General features: G+C 42.5%; 1 protein-coding gene across 1 annotated transcript; it reads right to left on the reverse strand.

The window, feature by feature from the left end:
* Window positions 1–203: 203 nt before the first annotated feature.
* On the reverse strand, window positions 204–23,540 carry SHCBP1L (SHC binding and spindle associated 1 like; the record flags this gene model as incomplete). Its single annotated transcript, XM_082311425.1, is given in 15 exon segments — window positions 204–353; window positions 355–396; window positions 2,095–2,149; window positions 2,151–2,294; window positions 2,296–2,353; window positions 4,010–4,015; window positions 4,598–4,746; window positions 5,374–5,498; window positions 5,540–5,576; window positions 7,602–7,705; window positions 7,711–7,721; window positions 9,564–9,586; window positions 10,933–11,033; window positions 12,333–12,467; window positions 23,424–23,540. Coding segments are annotated over 15 exon segments (1,257 nt in total).
* Window positions 23,541–23,655: the final 115 nt, after the last annotated feature.

Genomic DNA, 23,655 nt, shown 5'->3' on the forward strand with positions numbered 1-23,655 from the left:
TCCTAGCGAGATTAACCTCCCCACCTCCCCACTAATCCAACTGGAAAGCTTATTCAGAACCAATAATTAGTTGCGCTTACAGGGCTGTGGGAGATGTTGGTGTTTGAGTGAAGTTTAAAGCAAGACCAACGTTTTTTGTATTTCTAATGAAGAGTTCTTAAAAACTAGGTGAGGGTGAAGCACTGTTCCTTTAATCAAAACTGCTAAAAGCCAAATGCCACATGAAGCTTAGATATCCAGCTATGAATTACAGAGCTATCTTTGATATCATCACGTGTATCACTGTTCATCTCCAAACTTAAATCTGGGATTAATTTGGAGTGTGTATCTTCCTCTGCATCATCTGATGCAGTTAAACTCCACAATCTTTTCTGCTGATATAGACTTTTCTGTAGACTGAAGAATGGTTACTCTGTGCCACCATTACTGAAAATGTGATTATTTTTCTTCTCCAGGAACAACCTGTTAGGGAATCAGAAGGACTGGACATTGAAAGGTGTGCTGTAGTGTTAGCCACCTTCCCTTTCCACATCTGTATTTATTGCATCCAGACGAAACTTGCTTTCCTTGGTTTGCCCCTCAAACATTGTGTCATCCCCGTTGTGTTACTAACACAAAACTGGAAACGTGAAGCAGATGTCCAGTGGTTTTAAAAAGAACTATACTTACTAATTTTCGTATCAAGCCTACAGATCTTGCATATTATCTAATATCTGTTAAAGCTGTCTAGTTTCCTCTCTAGCTGTTCCTGGTCTTCAAAAGAAGTCAGCATTTCAACAGGAGGCAGGAGGGATGGGTGCAAGGTGAGCACAGGCCAGAGCTTAAGGGCCCTACAGCTATAGGCTGTTCAGCTGTTCAGCACTACCGCAGTCTGTACGTGTGCAGAAACAGAACTGGCGATACTGGGGAAAATTCAGGTGAATTCTAGTGAGCTGGCCTCCCCCTGGAGAGCAGCTTTGCTGGCGCTTCCATGACCGAGTCCTGCTATTTCAGTTAAGGTTTTGTTCTGATCAGGTCTTCAGGTGTAGCGGGGCCCTTCGCCACAGTCTGCTTTCAACTACGTAATTACCATTAGCTTTTCCCTGCTTCTAATTTCCTAAGTTTTAGGAGGTGGAATAGGATACCAGGGATTATCAAGTATATGTACAATATTCTATGATACTAGCTAAAAATGGTTTTACTGGTGGTACTTTGATGTTAAGTCCTAGCTAAAGAAATTCCCTTTTAAGAGTGAAGTTGATGTTTCTCAGGCCTATTTACAAAAATTATTCTAATTTGTAACCATAAAGCTCTTATTTACTATTACTGGAAAAAGAACAAAAAATGTTAGCTTAACATTAATGCCTCCCTGGCTATGATGTGAGGTCTCACTGGTTCTGGTACTATTGCGGTGATGAATTTTGTCGCTCTCTAAGATGGCTGTGCTTCTTGGGTACTGCCCAACACCAGTGCCCCGTTCATTAACAAAAAGGTTACACCTAATTTCATGTTGCTTGTAAGAATTGTTAAAAAAATTAATTGGCACTTAAGAATACAGCCTGGTGTAATGATGTACGAAATTGCGTCGGTCACACGCCTGCGTCGGGAGTTGCTGCTGGGATGGAGCTTGCAAGGATACCCAGTCCTGGGGACTGCTCAGGTCGCACGTTGTGAAGGGGGAAGGTGCCATGGACTATTTAGCATCTACAAATCACAGCTTAGTTGGTTTTATCTATGTGCTAGTGTTTTACATACTAAGGAGTGTCAAGCATGAAAATACTGCTTAACAATATTCAGTCTGTTTTTTAGTATCTAATCCATCAGGGCAAGTTAAGTGGGAAAGCAATAATCCTTGCCTACACTTCCCGTGCCAGAAATGAATAGCACAGTCTAAACAAGGATTGACATGCTAATGAGGAGATTAAACAGCCTGGGTACAGAAAACTGAAAATTAACCTGAAACGACATGTACGTTTTCACAGTAAAAGCTGAGCTTGTCATGAGTTTACTGTGTCAGTAAATTGATCTGTGCTTTGTTTAAAAAAGCCAGCTTGTCAGAGCACTCCCGTCTCTTGTCCAACAAATTTAATTATCTGAAATTCAAGAAGAACGAACCACTTGAGCTCCAGTAATCTCGCTATCCGTGATGGTCAGAGAAGCCCCAGTGAGCGCAGATGCCAGTTCCTTCACACCTTCGTACACAATTTGCTATAGTCACCTGCCCAGATTCAGCAGCCACGACACCGTTGACTACTCTCTGCTGTACCGACCTCAGGTGCGTTAGGTTTGTATCTTGGGCTTTTGATACCACAAATCTCATAAGGGGGTTTGGAAACAATCACGGGTTCTTCTGGTTTTCCAGTTCCAAGTGAAAAAGGAGAAGAGTAATATTGACAATAGTGTCAAAATCATAATGTGAAGGATAACACTTGTCCGTTGGTTACTTGAATTTTTAGCTTGCTCGTTTTAAAACTTCTCACATAAATATTAATGCTACCAACAAGTTACAAAGTTGCCATTAAACACACTTCTTATCTTAATTTCTGGACCTCCTGCTTGCCTGCCTGATTGCATGCACCATGCTGCATTAAACAAAACAGAAACGCCGTTCATGCAAACTGGCTGCTCAGTTTCAAAAGCCTGGTGAGCAGAACACAAACCACAAAGGCGTGGATTGTGTATCTCTGCACAGCACGTTCGCTTTTGTCTTTGAGGTGATATTTAGAGTCAGTCAGAGGAAGGCTGAGAGTCCGCCTTTTGTTGCTCTGTCAGAGTAAATATCTAGAAGATTCATCTCATCTACCCAGCAGTACTCGGGCAGCACGTGACATAGGCTTGGGGAGGAGTGGCTGGAGAGCTGCCTGGCGGAAAAGGACCTGGGGGTGTTGGTTGACAGCCACCTGAACGTGAGCCAGCAGCGTGCTCAGGTGGCCAAGAAGGCCAATGGCATCCTGGCTTGTATCAAGAATAGTGTGGCCAGCAGGACCAGGGAAGTGATAGTGCCCCTGTACTCGGCGCTGGTGAGGCTGCACCTCGAGTGCTGTGTTCAGTTTTGGGCCCCTCACTACAAGAAGGACATCGAGGTGCTGGAGCGTGTCCAGAGGAGGGCAACGAAGTTGGTGAAGGGTCTAGAGCACAAGTCTTATGAGGAGCGGCTGAGGGAGCTGGGGTTGTTTAGCCTGGAGAAGAGGAGGCTGAGGGGAGACCTTATTGCTCTCTACAACTCCCTGAACGGAGGTTGTAGCGAGGTGGGGGTCAGTCTCTTCTCCCAGGTAGCAAGCAACAGGACTAGAGGAAATGGCCTCAAGTTGCGCCAGGGCAGGTTTAGGTTGGATATTAGGAAAAACTTCTTCACCGAAAGGGTAGTCAGGCACTGGAACAGGCTGCCCAGGGAAGTGGTTGAGTCTCCATCCCTGGAGGTATTTAAAAGAAGGGTAGACGTCATACTCGAGGACATGGTTTAGTGGTGGACTTGGCAGTGATAGGTTAACGGTTGGACTTGATGATCTTAAGGGTCTTTTCCAACCTTAACAATTCTATGGTTCTATAACGTACTCCAGGGTAAGATTTGAAAAACGTCTCTAGCCGTAGGGAGATTTCCGCCAAAGGACAAAAATTCCACAGAGCTATGCTATGATCTTGACTTGGAGAAAGTTTAAAGGAAAACTAAGTGCTCAGTTGTGGATCAGCATTAATGGTATCCCACTGATCTCAAGACCACCCTCTCCAAGGAGGATGAGTCCTTCTCTTGAAAGGAAATCTTTGCTCTTAAGCAGTTTCTTTATAGGAAGATTCTTTCTGTGGAGTTACTTAGAAACATTTGTGCTTGATCTGTAGAGCATGTATTAAAAGTGTGCCTATACTGAATTTGTTCCTAAGAAAACTGACCAAATTAGCATTGCAGTTACCTAATTGATCTCTTTTCCTGCCTCCAAACCAAAAATCGGAATGCCAGCCAGAGGAAAGCTAATGTCACAAATACGAATTCATCGAGGTGGGTGGCTTAGCGTGCAAAATAGCAATGCCTTACCTGTCTCTGAAAAAGAGACACAAAAGGAGTTTAAAAACAGCAAAAAAAGATGAAGAGATGAACGCTTCTATTCAGAAGCTCACCCAGAGCTTTGACAGGAGAAGGACCTGAAAATGGCTGCCTACAAGCACTTTGGTTTGTTCGGACGTCGTCTGTTGAAGGGCATGGCTTTGCTGTCTGCAGCAGAAGGGCACGCTTCACTGGCACGCACCAGCTCTGAGGTTCACTGACATTTTCTATCGCCTCATTCCCTCGTTGCCCGCTCCCTAGCCTCCTGGTGCTTTTCTCCCAACACTGTCAAGAGCTCTGAAACCTGTTTGGTAACAGAGAGCTGCATTAAGGCATCCTTAAAATAAGATAAATGAAAAGTCCTCACTCGTAGCTTGCATGAGGCACTGGTTTTTAAAAGCAGATTGGGTCTAGAAGGATGAGGAGGTCATTTAAAGAAGCAAGAGATGCTGCCTTAGTGTTGGTGAAGCGCACGCATTTTAAGCGTGCCCATGTCTGGGCAGGAAAAAGGGGCTAAAAGGCTGAGGTGCAAGAAATAGCTTCAGTTTCTCTGTATTTCTGCTGGGAGCTTTGCCTTACTGGTTAGCATAAGCCTTGGTGTCACAGAAGGGCCAGCTTTAGCAGGATGTCTTTCAGTGACTGTTCTCCCCTGGAGGTAATGCGCATTAAAACAGCACGCTAGAATGGAGGGGCAGCTGAAGGAGCACTTTTGCATTGTTTTCAGGATACTAAAAAGCATAAAAAATTGATGGAGTGAAAGATAAACTTGGAACTCTATGCTGTATTTTGCAAGATGTGAGACCATATGACGGTGTAGGCATCAACCTGAACAAGGAAACGTGTGCAAGTGAGCACAGGCATTTAGATAAATGGTGCTTCCAGGCTTTAAATCTGCAAGGTGTGATTTGCTGAAGCACAGCTGGAAAGTTTGCTGATGCTAATTTCTTATTAAACCTGTCACCTTACGGGAGAGTTAAATGCAGTGCTGATGTTGGTATTCTTATAAAAAAAACCAAAAAACAAATCACACTTTTCAAGAGCCATCAAGGAAGAGGACCTGCCTACTTTAGAGGTGCTGCTTAACTTGATGCTGTCTTAAAATATGTATATTTTATATATACATATGTTTTATGAAACTGATTTTTCACTGAATTCCTGCTATACTGTATTCCAGTTGCACAGTATTTTTTCCCTAGGTAGTAGCTAACAAATTATATTCTGCTGTTTATTTTCACACTGGAAGTTTTTAATCCCGTTAAAAGCTCTGGTAAACGTACTTTTCCCTATGGTTAATCAGGACTGCTTTTGAGCTATGGTTCATAAAGACAGAGGTAAATTGTAAGAGAATATAATACTAAGGTCCAATAATAATGTCTTTAGTTAACAGGGATAAGTTTACAGCCTTGTATTCTCCTGGGAAAACGACTACATGGTCTCCACTGTACCAGCTTTCTAAAGCTGCGTTGAAATTATCATTTTGCTGAAATGGAGTGTCCAATAGAAAAAGTCTTTCACCCGTACAGGAAAGAGTGAGCACCGCTTCCTACATTTGAGCAAACTAAAAATAAAAAGGCAAAGCGAAAGTTTCAAATTTAAGAGCAATTTAAAAATCTTCTGCCCTGCTCTGTTTCCTGCAGTCACTTCCTTTTGCAGGAGCTTTTTAGATACCAGGACTGTATTTTGGAATTCCAAGTTTTCCTCCCACGCTGCCGTCTGCAAAGAGGCATTCAGAAAGACTACACTGGAAAACACATGATGAATTGCCTTTTTTTCCTAGCTGCTGGTTTTGTGCACATCTAAGCTCCTGACCTATAGTCAATGTCTGGGTGTGTAATTCCCCACTGTTCCTCTTAACTTCTACTAAAGGAATTAGTTGCTCAATGTAGCCAACTCTTTTCTGGGGGGAAAGGGGCGTAAGCGTTGTCTCAACTGCATCAGCGCTCTTTTCAAGGAAAGAAATTGCAAGAAAAAGAAAATTCTCAACTGTGGTGAGCGGAAAGAATAATATGTTTGGTCATGTAACTCTGTGCCATCTGCCACTGTCACTGTAGTGATGGCCCAAAATTCTCACCTACAGATGGGGAACAAAAAGTTGAAGGTCCCGTCCTGAAAAGATACGTAGTAGGTGGTACCTATGAGTTTAGGAAGGCTCCAAGGAAGAAGAAAAGATACCTCAAGTGTTGGGGTTTTTTGGATGATGTTACTTATTGTAAAGCATCTTAAAAGATAATTCCTCCTTCAATTGATGCCCCATTTTCACGCTGCACTATGGATGATTCCAGTGCAATAATTACCATTTCAGTTGGTTATTCCTTTTGTGCTTAGCTGCTCAGACCACCTGCTTGCCACATCCAAACCCTCAAAATAAACTTTAGCTTTGCGGAATGTCAGGGCTCCGGGCTTTGACTCATGTTTGAAAACAAGTGCTGAAGTCTAAACACGGCTCTTCCAGCGCAGCTGCCTTTATAAGGTTTGTTGGACAAACGAATAGATATGTCCAAAGCTGCTTTGATGGAGTTTAAGTATCATATAACCTAGGTCACCATTTCATGGTGGATTTGTTGTAGTTTTAATTCTATGCTTTCTTACATAGGAACTCTGCTTCGTTCCATGCACTGGTAAGTGACATTCCTGAAGATGTTTTCTGCATCTGTTTTCTACTTGTCCTCCACTTTTCACCCCTTTGCTCTGCGGGACTGATCAATTCTGGGATTTGGTGGCAAGAAAGAATTTGAGGATTTAGGATGATCCGAATTCTGCACGGTGGGAACTGTATAAGCACGGCCTGCCGGATGCTCTCAGAGCAGAAAACTTCTGTGAGAAACTCCCAGTGTTGTCATATTTTCCAAGGCACCATTATAAACTTTAACTTTTTAAAAATCTTCGAGTGACTCAGAAATCTGGCAGTGCGAGCTTTGCTGGTATGATATGAGCATCTGTAGTGGGTGGAGGGTAGACTTTGACGTTAAGAGTTCTCCTAATCCAACTGAAGATGAATTTAAGGAACCAGGGTGGAAGAAAGAATCCATAAATACCAGCTGCTGATCAGAGCTCGAAAGTCTCAGTACAACCAAAGACCATGGATATAAAAGTTAGGATTAAAACACAGTACATTATGGAATACAAGGATACATTATGGTAAAAAGCAAAAAAATCTTTATTATACTGTGCCAGATAACAAATAGAACATTTTGCCCAATATACTTCTGAACCCACTACCCCTCTTAAAACATAAAATATTTCTGGTCATGAGTACTTCTGGTACCTAATCACTCAATTTATATGCTCGTTTACATGAGAAAAGCGATTTTTCTCCCTGATACTTCCCGATTTCCCATGTAATTCCAGACAGAAGATTTAATCCAGTTTCACATTAATTGTGCATTCTTTATGTTCTGTGTGCAATGTGCAAGGCGTCTGCCTGTTAGCCTGTGGATATGCACGCAATGAAGGCTGCAATTTCAAAGTACTTATTTATTTTCTTTTTTCTTTTTTCCCCTAAATTTTCAAGTAGCCAATGACCCAGAACTGTTACCGGAGACATAGGTGTCCCATTTCTTCAGCAGTTCACTCAGCACAGTACATTTTCCAGTATTTATCAGCTTCTCCAGCTGTCGGTTCTTCTTTAACACTACTTTGGTAATGAATCGGTTCCAAATGCAAGATTTTATACTTCTCCAGATGTTTTTAAAATGGTGACCCACTGCAGCATGAATAGTTCCTCAACAGAGCTGACTGTTTCTCACAACTTTCATCATCATCCCCGTCCCTCCAAATGATGGCACTGAAGAATGTAAAGGATATCTTCATGTTACAGTATGTAAGTGGATAGAGAGCAGGGAAAAGTTGTCTTTTTTTCTTTTTTTAATCTCACAGAAGTTTGCAGATAATTTTCCTAATATAGGAAGACTGCAAATAATATAATTAGATGAGAAAAAATTCTGGTATAGCTATCATTTACTGGGGGGAAGGGGAAGACTAGGAAGCATTCCAGGACAATGAAACTTTTCTGTTCTTCTGCAGAATATAATCGGTAACATAAAAAATAAGCAAAAAAAAAAAAAATTTGAGATTAGTAGCATTATTGGATGTTTCAAGCAATCTCGTGAATGCATCCCTGCAGAGGGATAAGGCTGAAGGAAATGAGAACATGTAAACACATTGCAAAAACACCTCTGGAAGCAGAAGGAAAGGGCTACTAAACTCATAATATGAAAACTATTCACAACAATGGAAACAGCTTGGTTCTGTTCTTAGGAGAAGCCAAATTAGAAGATTTCTAGTACATGCTAGACTGTGGAACAATGTTAGACTCTTAGATATTTATAATCTCAGGGAATGCCCCCATGCTTATAAACAAACAAACAAACAAAGCCAAAAAGTCCTGGACCTTGCGCAGGTTTATGCAGGAAAAGCAGAATGTATATTTTAAGACAAAGGTTTTCAAGTGTTACAGGTCTTGAGACTCATCTCATTTGAACAACCAGTCTCAAACTAGATAGAACCAACCCAAATTAATCAACTAAGCTTTGCTAATTCTCTAGTTTGTAATCTGAATCTCGAAGAGCCAGGAGAGAGCTTTGAACAACTTGCATACCACACACACATCCAAACTACTTGGATCAGTTGGGACAACAGATGAGCAGTAGCACTGGTGTTTACTGTGTGACCTTTTACAGCTGCCATAAAATGGTTCATCCTCCTCCCTTAGGGCTAACGCAGACACTTGGTTTGGCCAGTGGAGCTGGCAGGCTGCTCGCAGCACTAGCCAGAGACTCAGCAATGCTTCTGGAATGCAGTTTGGCTTCGCTCATCGTTTGGGCAAGGCAGCAGTCTGCCACAAAAGAAGAGAAGAGGGGTTAAAAAAATACCACACCTTTGTCTGTAGAGGCCAGTTCTTCTGGTGCACTCCGGTAGGAGAGATGCATTTGTACTAGCCCAACAGAAGCCAGGCGGCTCTGTTACGCTGGTAAAAAAGAAAATGAGCAAGGGCAATGAAATAATAGATGGGTTAAGCCACACTGACCAAAAAGAACAGACTGAAAATAAACACCAGTGGGTCAGCATCTTCATCCTGCACCAAACCTTCCCACAGGGGAGCAAAAAAATGCCTGTCAAAGAGCTCGCTGAGGAACTTCCCACTTTTTCAGCCCAGGAGAGGCACTGGCGAGGCCATCGGCCTTGGGAGCATCTCTGATGCAGCAGTTATCACAGAAATTTGCTTTGAAAAGGCTTCTCTTGTTTTTCATAGGAGCACCTGTGTTCTCGTGTTTACAGTGGTAATGGTTTGCAAAGCATCTGGTGCCTATAGGAGGAGGTGGATATTAGGCAGAAGTTGAAGGAGCAACACACATTGATCTTGGCTTTATGTAAATTAGAACAAACCATGCAAAAAGATGTTCCTCTGCATATGCTAATGACTGCTAAAAAAAGGGTCACCATCATCATCAGACAGTGGGAGAATCAGAGCTAAACTCTAGCTTTAGTATCAGTTTGTTCCCAAACTCATAGTAAACAGCCCCCGAAACAGCAGCAACCATCTCACCAACGTTAAACGTATTAATAATGCTGAAAGAGGAAATTTTGTGTTGGATGAAAAGCAAGCAGGTATTGCATTTGTTTGGAAGCAGATCCTGCTGGCTCACTCTTGGCAATAACGTGATAATCTTTTAACATCCTGAAGATGATTTACACATATGATACTTTTAATGCTATTAACAAGAAAGACTTCAACAGATACGAAACCCACTGTGCAAATAAATGTTGCTGTCCTCTGCAGGGAATCACACATTCACTAGGTTCCTCTAACTGCACGCTCGTATGGCCCTCACCTACTCTGCTGTTAAGGGTCTTCGCAATTTTTGAAGTAGGCTATAATACAAAGAAGAATATAATGTGAAGTGAGAAAACCAAAGTCAAACCATTAGGAGAAAAGTCTTCTTACCAATTACAGACTGCCATTTGATAATCTTTATTCTAAGGGCGAGGCACCAAAAATGAAGCAAAACAAATCAGTGGCTAAATGTGAAAGTGTTTTCATGTCTGCAAACTCTGAGAGTTTGAGATTAGGACTTCTTTTTCTTCCCTGACTTAGGACAAAGTCCGAGACTAAATTTTTCAAAACTCGGAAAGAGAGTTTTGTCTTTTAGTCTTCCAGATGGCACTTACTTGACAAAGTTGTTAAACAATTTAGTTTTCATTTTCTTCCAAAGAAAAATCTCTGGGATTCAAACCGATGGCTTTAGAAGAGTCACTTTATCACTGGAAGCAAAGACAATTTTGCAACAACCTTATCCCCCCGAGCGGTTCTCAATCATGAGAGTCATCAGGTTCCATACCAGTTTTCCCTACCTGACATTTTTGACAACAAAGATGTTTTAAAATGTCCTGTCAGCTCTGGAGATAAATTGCTATAGCCTTAAAAATGCTGTGCACTGAGAACAGTACAGCAACAAGGAACAGTGCCTCTGGAAGTAACAAGAACAAGGTGGAGGGAGGAGACACCGCTTGAGCGAGGAGAGCAAGTACCAGAGATTTCTGTAGAGCCAAGGATGGGGCAGCTAGAAGCTGATAAACTTTTCTACGCGAGGTAGACTATTCAACATGAATAGCTCAACCAGACAAGCTTCCTAGCAATGTGACATGGATTTACTCAAGATACATTTTCAGTCTTACTGCATTTGAGATTCAAGTTTTCTGCATGATTCCTCTTATACCACTACCAAAACAAAGTAAGCTTTAAAATATTTCTGCTACAGATACAGCTCCTCAGTTAATGTTGTATCATCTGGGAATGCCAAAATAGTGCGAAAAGCTTCACAACTTCCAAAGCCTGGGCAATTCAAATCCAGCATCACCCTGTCCCTCTCCAGGCCACGCTTCCAGCAATGTTACACAAAGCTCCAGAACATTACCACTTCTCTTGTATGTTTTCAAAATGAGAGGAAAATCCCTCAGCAGAAGATATAGAGGCTTTAGGCTGACATGATGAACTCTGAGGTGGTTTGCAAGTAACCTGATTTAGGCAAAAGGCTACATATGTCAGTACCTCCTTACATTAGCATCGTCATACGCCCAAAGAACTAGAGAGACAGGCGTAGCTGTATGATCTTGTCATTCAACTCACAAAACTACTTAAATAAATGGTCTATAATATTAAACTAAAAATCGGTATTGTGAGAACAGCATCTGATCTTCCTGTAATTCTTTCCAGGCAGAGTATTTTTGAGTCTATGTGCAATATACACAATGGCTACATCAGACGGCTATAGTGACCAACATCTACAAGCAAGCAACAAAAGTGTATTTGAGCTGTCCCAAATGCTGGTTTCTGAATTTACATTTTAGAGGATGGTTCCTTTCCTCATTGCCTGTGGCTCATATATTCAAAGTTGTCTAAACAATGCAAGTAGCTTACTTAGCTTTCCCACACTATATAACTTATTTTGAGTTGCTTCCAGCTACTTTGTTGCTGGAACGGAGCCTTTGAAAAGAAATGGAGCCTTCCTTTTCAGACTGAAACTTTCCAGGTTCAGCTTCAGTAAAGGTGACCTTCAAACTCTGAGTGGAGACTCTCCAAAAGAGACCATTGTGGGGGGAGTTACTGTAAACATAAATGTGGACTCAGGTCTGGTTTGTCTTGTTCCAAGTAAATGATCTTTGTCCAGAAAGCAAGTTTAGTAAAACCAGATCTGCACAGCTGACTATGTAGAAAGCTATCTCTGATGAGTACTTAAAAAAACCTGTAAATAAGTAAGTGAACAAAAAGATGTGAACACATGGTGGCTGCAAAGACATGTGTGTATAAAAACATTTATATTATTTCTGCATATGCTAATGGAAAGATTACTTCTAAAATGTACCCAGTTCACATCCAACATTTTTACAGTGTTAAAAATTTGGAGACAGTTCAAAGTGATCACAAAGTACCCAGGGCCAAAAATAGGTCTAACAAAAAGACTTCAGTGTAGTTAGCTTATCCAAGAGAAGGCTGGGAACTTAATCTTGAGCTGAAAGTGTTTACATAACAGAAGTCTTAAAAGAGAACATTAGTTGTCTTTCTAAGAAAAAAAAAAAATCTTTAATCACAACACACTGTGCTTAGTAATGCTCATTTTATCCCATGGAAAGATAACTTCCTTCACTGAGAGAGACCCTTGGTGAAATTCTGTTATATTAAATAGACTATATAGGTCATTAGCCTACTGATTTTAACATGAGTTTTCATGGATCGTCAGGATATATATCATCATGGGTAGCATCATGGATACACGAGATAGATAGCCAGAGAAGTTATCCCAACAAGTTTTCCAACAGAAGGTGTAATTAAATCTTCCGAATTGACGATGAAACACTCTGATTTAGTCTTGAAGATCCCAAGCCAGTTGTTTTCTTTCATCTTCAGTTTTTCCCAAAGGTATTTGTCCGTTGTATCGCTGGCAACCTCTGCCTATAGACTATCTTCTGCTGCTCTGCTGTCATATTAAGCAGGTAGTACCTCACTGTTTTAAGACTGGTACCAAGGTGGGTTCTGCCTCTTGACAGCTTTGGGACTGCACATATTTAACAAGGGCGCTTGTTCCGTGCCATGCCGGGTAATCTTTCTTCAAACTAGCCATTTACTGGAGAATTCCAACTGCACAAGCTCCGGGAAATGCGAAAAATGCAGGAAGTTATGGTATACAGCTACAGAAATCACAACATGCTTGGAAGAGTCTTGATGGCACTATACAGCACCATGGTTTGAAAAAGCATTACGGTTCAGGCTGGGACAGCAACCAAATAGACAACTGGCTATCTGCCCTTGTTGGGAAGAGTGGAAATCTTTCTGCTCAGGCAGCACAAGGGTAGTAAGCACGGCACTGTCTTCGACGCAGCCCATCTGTCAGCTCATCTCTTCTTTCCTTTTCCAAGTTGCTATATTCTACAACACATACTGAGTTTTCATTACTTAAAATATTCAGCTGAATAACATCAGCTGTTATCAGTACATTTCACCAAGTTTTTTCTTTCTATTACAACCCTATTAAAATTTTTGTTTTGTAATGTCTCAGGATAAACCTGTACGTGTCTTATCTACCAAAGAACATTGAATTTGTCTGTTGTTGTTGATCACACAAATCAGTTTATAGAGAACTAGCATTGATGAGTCCCTAAATGCCCCAAATATATAGCAAAAAAAAATTAATGGCATGTTAATGACCTAACAATGAGTATGAAGTGTTTTTTTCCAGTGCCCTTCCAGCCGTGCAGGACAGCAGGAGGCATCCTTACTGAGAGCAACTGCAAGCTACCTCTTGCTTTGTGCCACCAGGTCTAGTCCTCACCCCTTCACATTTTAGCTCCCCTGAAGCAGGAATTAAAGAGAAGCCCGCAAAATTATCTCACATAATTCGTAGCGGGATGAACAATTGCTTCATTGAGCTAACTCCTGTTTATACCCTGGAACCCGAATAAATTGGCAATCCTGACCGCAGGATGCAAGGAGAATAACACATTGGGAGAACATCTGCTGTCCCAACTGTGACCTGGAAGGAAGCTTGACTGTGAGTACTTGGGTTCAGTATGAGAAAAATGCTAACTGTCCGTTGTACACTTCAGGGGACTAATGAAGTTATGTGTCATCTGTGCAGCATTGTTCAGTCTTTTTTCTCTGTTTGGAAAGCCAGATGTTGCTAAACTGAGACCTGGCCATGCGGCTTCCAACGAGGGAATAGTTGTTATTGCCTCTTGTCCTGAGAGATGGAATTTGTTAAAACTGTGAGCACCCGTACTTGCCCACAGTTGAGCTGGAAATGAGGTGAATACGAGTAAAAGCTTTCAAGCTTGATTTCTTCTACAGGTTAACAAACCAGGAAAGTCTCCTGCAGCTTGGCTCCTTTGTGACTTAAAGCCTCAGATCCAGGCAGGGCAAGGAATGGCTGGAAGACATAAACACAAGGTGGGGCAAAATATAAAGAAAACAACTTTAAATATTTTCCCAAATTAGGGTGAGCTGAAAAGAACTCCTAGTGATTATCTGGAAGCTTACCACGCTTTCGGGTACTGTGTGGGGAATTACGTTTATATTTGCGTAAATGAATTGGAAGGGAGTACCCCGGGGCGATACGCATCTGGCAAAACCCATTAAATCCAATTCACCCACTATGCAACCAACTTCATTGTAAGAAGAAACACAGGTGGTTTGGCAAAATGAAAGAGAAGCTGAATATGTCTGTGGGTTTGTAGAGGCCTCAAACAAGGGTATAAAATTCATGAAAATGGTATCCGGTGGTGTCTGATAAAACAGCAACATTCAATAAGGCAGCCTTCCCTACTAACGTACATATTCAGGGACACTTCTTAGTTTTAAGTATAGGAAAATGCGGGAGTGAACAAACCTGTATAAAATTTCAGATACTATTTTAGAGCTTTGGGACCTGCACTGAAGTGTTGATGAAAATGGTATGCTAGGTATGTATTGCTATAGAAAGATGTTTATGTTCTGGAGACTTTTTGTTTTCTTAACCTTTGAAGTTCAACAGTTCGGGTGGCAAAAACTCAGTTGCCACAAGCCAGTGGCTGATGGGGAGGTGTGAAATGTGTTTTGAGAACGACTCAAGCCAAAAAGTGGACCAACAAAAACTACATTCTAAGCTAAAAAAACACTGGGCAGTCACAATGAGGTGCTATTTTAAGAGCATTCTGTGATTTAAAATCATATAAGAAATAACTTTTAAGAAGCATGTTCTGCTATCTAAATCTCTAATGTCAGTTCAACGCTAATTAAAATACAACAGCCTTTCACTGACAGGCATCTGAATCTTTGCGAGAAAACAGGAGCGGAGGGATTGACGTTACCATCCTATAAAGGTGTAGGCTATCCTCTGTACCCTCTCCCAGTGCTTATTGTAAGTTAACCCCATTGCAAACAATTACAATTCATTGTTTAATAAATCAACACACTAAATCTTGATTTTAACTTCTTCATATGATTTTAAAACAACATGCTTATAGCTGGAAGTAAATTAATGTATCAAAAATGAATTGTCAGATAAATGTTGCAGTTGATCTACTTGGATAAATGCTTTTAATGTAATTAAATTCCCTGATGTAATAATTTTCCTGAGCTCCAAAATGGAAGAACTGAATAACAGTTGAAGAGGCTACAGATTTCCTATTCTTTAAAGATCTGACAAGTAAAAGAACAGGATACAGGTCTTAGAATTTCCCATCCCTTTGCAATCACTGCATTTTTCTGAACACTTGACTTTGTCTTTCTGATATTTCCGTGAACTGAGTATCAGGGATGAAAATGTGGGTAGTATGTTGAGTTCCCAGCATGCACAATGCAGCTTACAGCTCTGAAAACTGCGTTTTTTTCTTGCCTACTGAGTTCTTATTTTAATAAGTTTTCAAATCTCCCCCTTAGGCAGCTTGCTACTGATACTTCAAAAAGAAAAAAAAAAGGAGACATTTACCAGGAAACAGTCTATTTTAGATGTTTTTCCATTGTTTATGGTATCCACTGATGGGTTTAAAAATGTCATTTCCTTCCCTAACAATCTTAACTTTTCTCTTTGCTTTGCTAATCCATAAGTAGCAGTGTGAGTGTTTACATAGCATTTTGCATGCTTCAAACTAGGAGGGTAAATTCTCTTATTATTCAAAAAATTATGGACACAGAAGGAAATGGGAATTCAGTTGCTCCCAACGAATGAGGTTCCAACACTCTGCCTTATGGATCGGGATTAATTCCTAGTCCCTGCAAAATTAGGGTATCTTCCAGTCCTGTGATACCTATGGACAACAGAACAACCAGGGAATGGCCTTGCACATTTATATTCTTCCCAGGTCCTCTTATGATTGCAAGATCGTGAGACTTAACGCTCCCAGGAAACTGTGACTTGCCCTCTGCTCTAGCTAAGGACTTGGTAGGGTAGACACAGCCCTGGCCACAACCTCTGGCCGCTGCAGACTGTATTCTCTTTCCCACAGGACCCAGACTTCTGGGTCTTTGGAGAGTCTTTCGTTGACTCAAAGAAAAGGGAAGGAAGGGTAGGATACCAGAGCACTGGCATTTCTCCCAGCTCTTTGCAGCAGGAGTTGTGGGTGCTCTTCAGAAGCTGACTAGACCCATAGCTCCCTGCTCTTTATTTATTTAGTACCAACAGAAGGCTTAGCAATTGTATGAGAGAGGAGAAAAAGAAGAAACGTAAAGTAACATTAAGTCAGTAAAGGTACTGTTATCCCACTGAGATGGACGATCTTCTGGCTACCTACTACTCAAACGGAGGTAAAGACATCCTGGAAAAGTCCAGTCTCAATAGATGTGACAGACCATGGAGGCCGATAAGTTTGATTTGATTTGCCCAAGAGCACTTAGCAGGCATAGCAATGTGTTAAGGGACAGGTATTACATATTTTTATAGTCAGGAAGGAATGAGGAATGTTTAAGTGCTCTGCCAAGGAACAGGAAAAAGGTCGGCATTACAGTCGTGATGCTGGTAGGAAGGTCAAACTGCTAGACCATGCCTTCTTTTCTGCTAAAACAAAATCAGCGTTCCTTGTTTTACTGTAAACAAAGCTGGTAGCATTGACAAACGTAGCATTTTCAGCCTTGACTTTTCCACTGTTTCTAATTTTGCAAAACTGACTCTTTTTTTCCCACTGAAACTGCATGTGGTATGTGTCTCATTATCAATACATTTGTTGAGTTTTTATGTTCATTTTCAGCTGAGAGTGATTTGGATCAAACAAAAACATTAGGGATTACTACAGTGTGCAACTTATATCAAAGCCACTGTATGTATTTCACTGTGACACTCTGTTCTTTCTGAACAGTAGATCAAGGGACTGATGTTTGGTACGGGAATGGCCTTGATGTCAAAAAACAAGCTTTTAGTATTCTTGCAAACATCTACCTAAAGATGGCTGAGTTACAAACCTCTGAAAATTGTAGTTCATGTGCGCTTTGTAGCTTTGCAGGGACTTTGTAGAGCTATATTTTCAGAAGATTCTGTTCATTCCAAGTACTTTTTTTTGCTACAGGGGCTGAACATATTTTCCCTGAATTGCTTCTTTTGTCTATTTAGTCATTGGTGGCAGGGGGGCTTTGAGTCCAGAGAATGTCTCTTCTGTCCTCTCAACTGGTCATCATCTGACAGTCAACAGACACGCAGGCAATGCAGGGGAGAACATAGTGAGCTGGGGGGTACCAAGACCAGAGAGGGGGCACGCTGACAGGCGGCCAAGAACAGGCGTGGGTACGTATCCCAAAGGCAGCTCTGGAGGTCAGGCTCGTAACTCCTCGTCATTCACTGTATGCTCCGAGTCATGCAATGGGGAAGCAGCTCTGCCTTAACTCAGTTGCACGTGGGAGCAGAGAAAAGTGGCTGAGGAGCTTTAGGGGGAGGAACAAGCAGCTGGGGGAGATCAGTGAATCTCCAGATCCACAAATTACGTGCTAGTATTGCCGTCCTCCAGCTGGGCATCTAGGTGTGACTCTTCTGGTGTAACAACAAATCAAACGGCAGCTTGCTAGTCAAGACAAACTATTTATGGCTCTCAATGGCCATCTTGTATGAGGAAAAGAAGGGTTTTATAAATGATAAAACAGCAACCTGATTTACTGCTAATAAAATCATGATCATGGCAAGACTGATTGGCAGACTGTGCTATAAAAAAACAGGTTGTGACCATAAACGATCGTTAAGAATTAACTGGGAAGAAAATTTCAGCCCTGTTGGCACTGGGCAAAAGAAGTTATCCAACCTTCTGTTGAAAACAATCTTGGGAAATCTGCTGGAAGTTCAGGAAGGATATTTGTTAAACAACTTCATTGTGGTCACACAGGCCAACACCCTTCATGGTGAGATACCCATGACCACCCCCAACACACACACTACTTTCTGGGATAGCATTTTATCAGGCTTGGAAGATAGTTCCACTGGGAATGTTTTACAGTTAGTGTAAACAGCCCCAGCTCACCCCTGTGAAGGACTTGCATAGCTATACAAGTCGGTGAAGAACAGGACTCTGACATTATCCAAATGGATCTGGGTAAACAAGTCCTGCTCTTTACAGGGAGAACTTCATCAGCGCGCCGGAAACCTAAATATTGCCGCAATTTTTTGGTGGCAGAGCATCATCAGTGGACCCTATAGCGCAAGGATGAAGGTGGTACCAAGCCTGAGACTATTTTTGGTGAATTTAGTGTCTCTATACTATAGATGTAGTACCATACAGAAATAAATTTAATCAATTCCTCTGGCACACTTTCTTGCGTGCAGTGCACTGCTGGTGTACTGATCGAGAATGGGAGTGCTAGAAGGGAAGAAGAGGAGTGCTGAGGAACACCTCATCTCCAAGAAGCCCACTGGATGTTTCAAGGCTGAATGCACCCACCCATGCATGTCCCTTTCCCAATGCCCTCATCGGCGGGCTTTACAAAGGCGGCTGTTCATGGTGGTATCGGAGAGGCGAGTGGAGGTCTTGGAGAAGGGAAGGAAGTATAGTTAGGGCTGGCTCGGGTCCTTCTGATGTTACTGCCACCGTCTAATGTAGGCTGCAAGATGTGGTTGCTTAAATTCAGCACAGGACTACACCGCAGAATAAAAAGAGGGAGTAAAGATAAAAGATAAAAATCTTATCTACTAGGAATCGAAGATTATGAATTCATTTCATATACACCACCAGACACCCATTAACCAAAATGGGTTTTGGTTAAAAGGATGGGCTGTGTTTGAATCCACAATAGGAAGATAAAAAGCTGCACAGTCCTTTCATGCTTTATTTTCGTTTTAGCATATTTCTTCTGAACATTACAGTCTTAAGGAGAGAAAATGAGGATACATCCCAGACCGACTTCAGAAAAGAGATAAAATGATCAGCTTACGTCTTTCATTTCTCCTGGGTTTGCAGAAACTTGTAAGAAGTAGATTACCTCTCACGAACAGGTTCAGAAGTACTTTTTCATTCACTTAACAGTAGTTGCTGAACAGGATTATTTAAGATAATCTGCAAAAGAGCGACTAAGAAAGTCAAACTTAAATAAATCACCTTATGAAACATCTTCTGCTTTCATGGCTAGTAGCTCTCTTTTTCAGTTCTATTTATAAGATTACAGTAACTTTCTGCTCCCATAAAATGATGATAGGTATGAATATGTAGCAGCAAGTACGGGTCTCTGATTTATTCTGTACATTTACTGGTAGTGATAGTGGACAAAGATTGCGCTGAAACCTCAGACATTTGCCAAACTAATTCACATTCTGTGCAGACCTATCCTTCATTGCAGAAGGTCCTCTCTAAACAGGGTGGCTTTAAACCATACTTCAGTTTTAATACAGAATTGCATTCCTTACGCATTTGTAACATTAGTCCTAAGCTGCATCTGTTGCACTGCAAGTGGGAAGAGATCGTTCGATCCTTACCCTCGTTCCCCCCTCTGCAGTTTCTGCTGTCCCCATTGAAATAAAATGTGAGGTGCTTTAACTCTGCTACAGCTTTTCCCTCCCATTTTCGACGTGCCCGTAGGCCATTGCCTGGAGAAACCAAGCTTTTGCATCATTGTCGCTGACGCCGAGACTGAAGCAGCGCCCAGCTGGTAAGAACAGAATTGAGATCCCACCTTGCATAGCACGCGGGCACTTTGATCACTTCACTTTGGGCACTAGAAAGATGTGATGGATCAGTCAATTAAATTTGCAGTCATTTATACACTTCAGTGGAATCGCAGAGATTATCCCAGCTGAGACTGAGTCAAAGTATTTAAGCCAACTTGGTAAAATAAAGTTTTCAACTAAGACAGAAAAACAAGTAAGCCTAAAGCTTGGCTTTTATCTTCATAAAAAGAAACAGTTACAGCGGATTTATTTCTGTGTTCCCCGTGCACTCCTGGAGACTGCAGTGTGGTTTATTTTCGCATACACCTTTAAAAGCATCTGAATTTCATTACCCAACCTTTCTGAATTTTGACTCTTTTCCACTGACTCTTTGGTGAACCTGCTGACTTGCTTGCTCTATTATAAATGTTTTTGGTGTTTTGGTGGCTGGGGAGTGGATGTCTGCTGCGATTACCGTTGTTTTGATTGCGTCCACTGAGAAAAGCCGTGGGGCCCATGGGAAGCCCCTGCGTGGCGGAGGGCAGGGCAGGAAACTGCTGGAAATGTCATCTTTCGTTGCCCAAACCAGCCAGATGGTGACAAGTGACATTCCACCAGGTTGCTTCAGTGCCTCCTCTGGTGGCTAGTAACCCTGTAAGGCTGACGGCGAGCACAGGGCTTTTCTGTCCTTCATTTTTTAGTGTAAACTGACATGTATGTACTGGTACTGAAATATTTGAGTGTACAGCAGTTTTCATTCGGGGATCCTCAAGCCATCTATTTACATTTATTAGCAAATGCAGATAGATTGTTTTTCTCCACGGGGGTTACTTTTATCAACCTGTTTTAATAATTGGGACCCACGTAACAACCAAGCTCCACTATCACAGTCTGAAACTTCTGAGCAGTTTTCCTTAGCATATGCACTCAAATTTTGTCCGTGAACAAATGCGGATGCTAAATCAGTATGGGAAGACTGAAAAATTAAAATGCTTGCTCCCCTGTGACGCTTACCAAAAACATTCTGAACCTCGTAAGCCCCAAATGGGTCAAATGTCTTAGCAAATAGGCGTGTTAGCGCTTGGTTTGAGCTGCTGTAGGACAGAGACTAACTGTGCCCTTAATTTGTTATTTGAAATTGCTTGTGGGTGCACACCACAAGGTTGCAATTTTTTTTTTGATCAAAAGGAAAGAAAATACTGCTTTTCTTTTTCTTTTTTTTCTAGAAGAGGCCAATTCGAAGAGTGAGACTGCCAACCTCAGGAATCCTGGCCTTCCGAAAGCTGACAGAATTTCCTGTAAGATTTGCTTTTATAAAGGCTGTTTCCTCTCAGGTTTTTATGTTGCTTTTCCTTTTTTGCATTTCTTCTCTTTGTTCTTACTCTCTCCCCAGTTGTTCTCATTCATTTAACCTGACCTGTGTACTTCAAAAAAGAATTGAAGTAATTAACGTGCCAATTTCTACAGTTGACTTTATATATTGAAGTTCTTCCCTGACCACCTCTTTATTAAATAGAAACAAAATTTTCTTGAGACTTGATATCATTCTGATTAGCGCAATTTGGGGCAGTAAATCCTTGAAGACTTGCACCTGCTTTTGAAGCAGCAGCCATGTAATTTTTTCACTGTTGTTTCATTATGCCCGTGCTGTCTAAGCCCAGCACAGTCACGAACCTTATCCACAAATACCATTCTTACTGTACAGATGGTTAACTGAAAGTTTCGTTCTTGTGCCCATCCTAGCTATCAAACAGTCCTTCCTTCCTTTCAGGCCACTCCTGCCATGCGGGATGACTCACTCTGCTTCATGGGAGTTTCCAGTCGTAAGAATTTATTGACTAAGGTATTTTTACTGTTATTCACCCCTGTAAGCGTTGCAAAGTTAGAGAAGCTATCTGGGTTCTGTGCTTTTAAGACACGGTTATTTTACATAAGGATGCTTTTTTCTGTGTTGGAAAGGAAATGGGTTTATGGGGAATATGCCGTGATGCTTTGATAGAGTTTTTCAGCAGGGAAGACATTAAAAGGAAAGCACAGGTCATGTGTTTATAGGGATATGAGATTTAATTCTGGTTTTAGTTAGATGAGTGCAGGTTTACCAAATGAAATATCACTGCATCACTTGATCTGTCCTAGTACTTTAAATACGTATGTCAAAGATGAAATGGCAGTGACGAGTAAGAAGCGGCTTTTGATGGGAGATATCAGCAGATATCTTTCTCAGGATTTCTTTATTAGAATCAGCAACCTGGAAATGACAGAAGGGTTTCACATAAACTGCTGGGGATGGTCCTACATACATACTGTAAAATGTTGGAAAATGATTAGTTAAAAAACACAAGCGAATTATTGTTTTTAGGTACTAAAACTGAGTATCTTTAAATGCAGGAATTTTGCATTAAGCTGAATTTTTTCCATTATCCATGGGAACCCCCCACACGTGGAGAGACAATCCCATTGCTCCACTGAGTGAGATTTGTGGCAATACCCTCTGATCCTTCTCAGAGTCCTTGCCCCCTTCTCACCTCTGTCCTAATCCTTCCCTCCCTCGCATCGATCTGCTCCATGTGGCTTCCTGCTCTCTTCTTCCTTGTTCCTCCTCAACTGCAGGCATCAGCCAGGCTGTTACTGAACCTGGGAAGCTCCATCAGCGCGCCCTTTCCAGAGCTTCTGCCTTGATGGCATCAGCTCAGCACCACTTTCACAGCAGCCGACTTGTTTTCAGAAACTGAGGAAAAGGGGGGGAAGCAGCGGAAATCAAACTTTCCACTGGAGATGCGTAATTCCAGCCTGAACAACAGGGATGAAGCGATGACTTTGTAACGCCCCCGCGTCCCTTCTGCTGGTGCTGGGGGTGCCCGGGGGACTCTCGGCACAGAGGCTATCTCATCACAGCCAGGTTAATTCTCTGTTGGGGAGGGAAAAAGAGGAATCACTGCACCAATGTGTAGCACCAAACGTAATAACAACATCTACCAGCAGCAGGATAATTTCCAGGCTCGCTTATGAGTACGTGCTGTGCGGACCTTGTGAACAGTCTCACAGACACTCTTAACGTACGAAGCAAAGGGTTGACTTCTATGCAATGCATGCGTTTGCTTCAAAACAAGAAAGTGCATCTTTTTTACAGAACAGACTATGATGTTTTTTCTGCTCTTTCGGCCACAGGCTGCATTCAGGCTTTCCCGGAATACAACCGACACCGAGTTTACAAAGCCTTTCCTTGACTCCCGCACCAGGTTCTCTCTCACCGAGTAGTTTCCTGTTTCCTGATCAGGCTTCTGGAAGCACTTTCTCCTATAAAAGCAGTTTTGGCTTGACACGGTTCCTGGATTTTACGCAATTGATCTTTACTTAATTCCTCAACCCGAGAAGTCACAGGGTGATCTTACGGTGACAGGTAAAAATCGCAACCCGGTCTTTGGCCATCTCTGGCAGAGTCGATGCCCCTAAGCAGCGCAGAGATCTGGATTTAGATATGAAAATAGCTACAAGTTCATTAAAATTCAAAGAAGCCGAGGTGGCAACACAGGTCCCCTCAGACCCACATCCCTTCTCAGGCCCGTGCCCTTGGACAGCCTGAGGCCGGCCGGGTTCAGAACCGCCCAGCTGGCAAAGCGCAATCCGTTTTCTCACATTTCTTGAGAAACTTGATTTTTTTTTTCCTATGAAAAGCCTTTAAAAGAAAGAAACGGGCGGCTTCGGTTGGGTTCTGAGAGGGCAGAGGCGGTGACCGGGCCCGGCGCCATCGGGGGGCCGTTCCCGCCTGCGACGGGCGACGGCAGCGGCGCTGCGAGGGCGCCCACCCCCCGCCTCGGCACCCTGTCAGAGGGGGCCGCCCCTCCCGCGGGACCACCGCCCGCCGAGGCGCCCGCTGCGGCGCGGGCAGGCAGAGGGCGGGAGCCGGGCGTTTCCCCGCGGGGCGCCGCCGCCGCCATCGCCGCTTTAAGCCCCCGCCGTGCGGGGGGAGGGGGCGGCTCCCGGGCCCGCTCCGCCGCCGGGACTCCGCTCCCGGCCTGCCCCGCGCCGCCAGCCCCGCCCCCGGCCGCGCGC

The sequence above is a fragment of the Platalea leucorodia genome, assembly GCF_965183815.1.
Source record: "Platalea leucorodia genome assembly, chromosome: 5".
NCBI classification, from domain to species: domain Eukaryota; kingdom Metazoa; phylum Chordata; class Aves; order Pelecaniformes; family Threskiornithidae; genus Platalea; species Platalea leucorodia.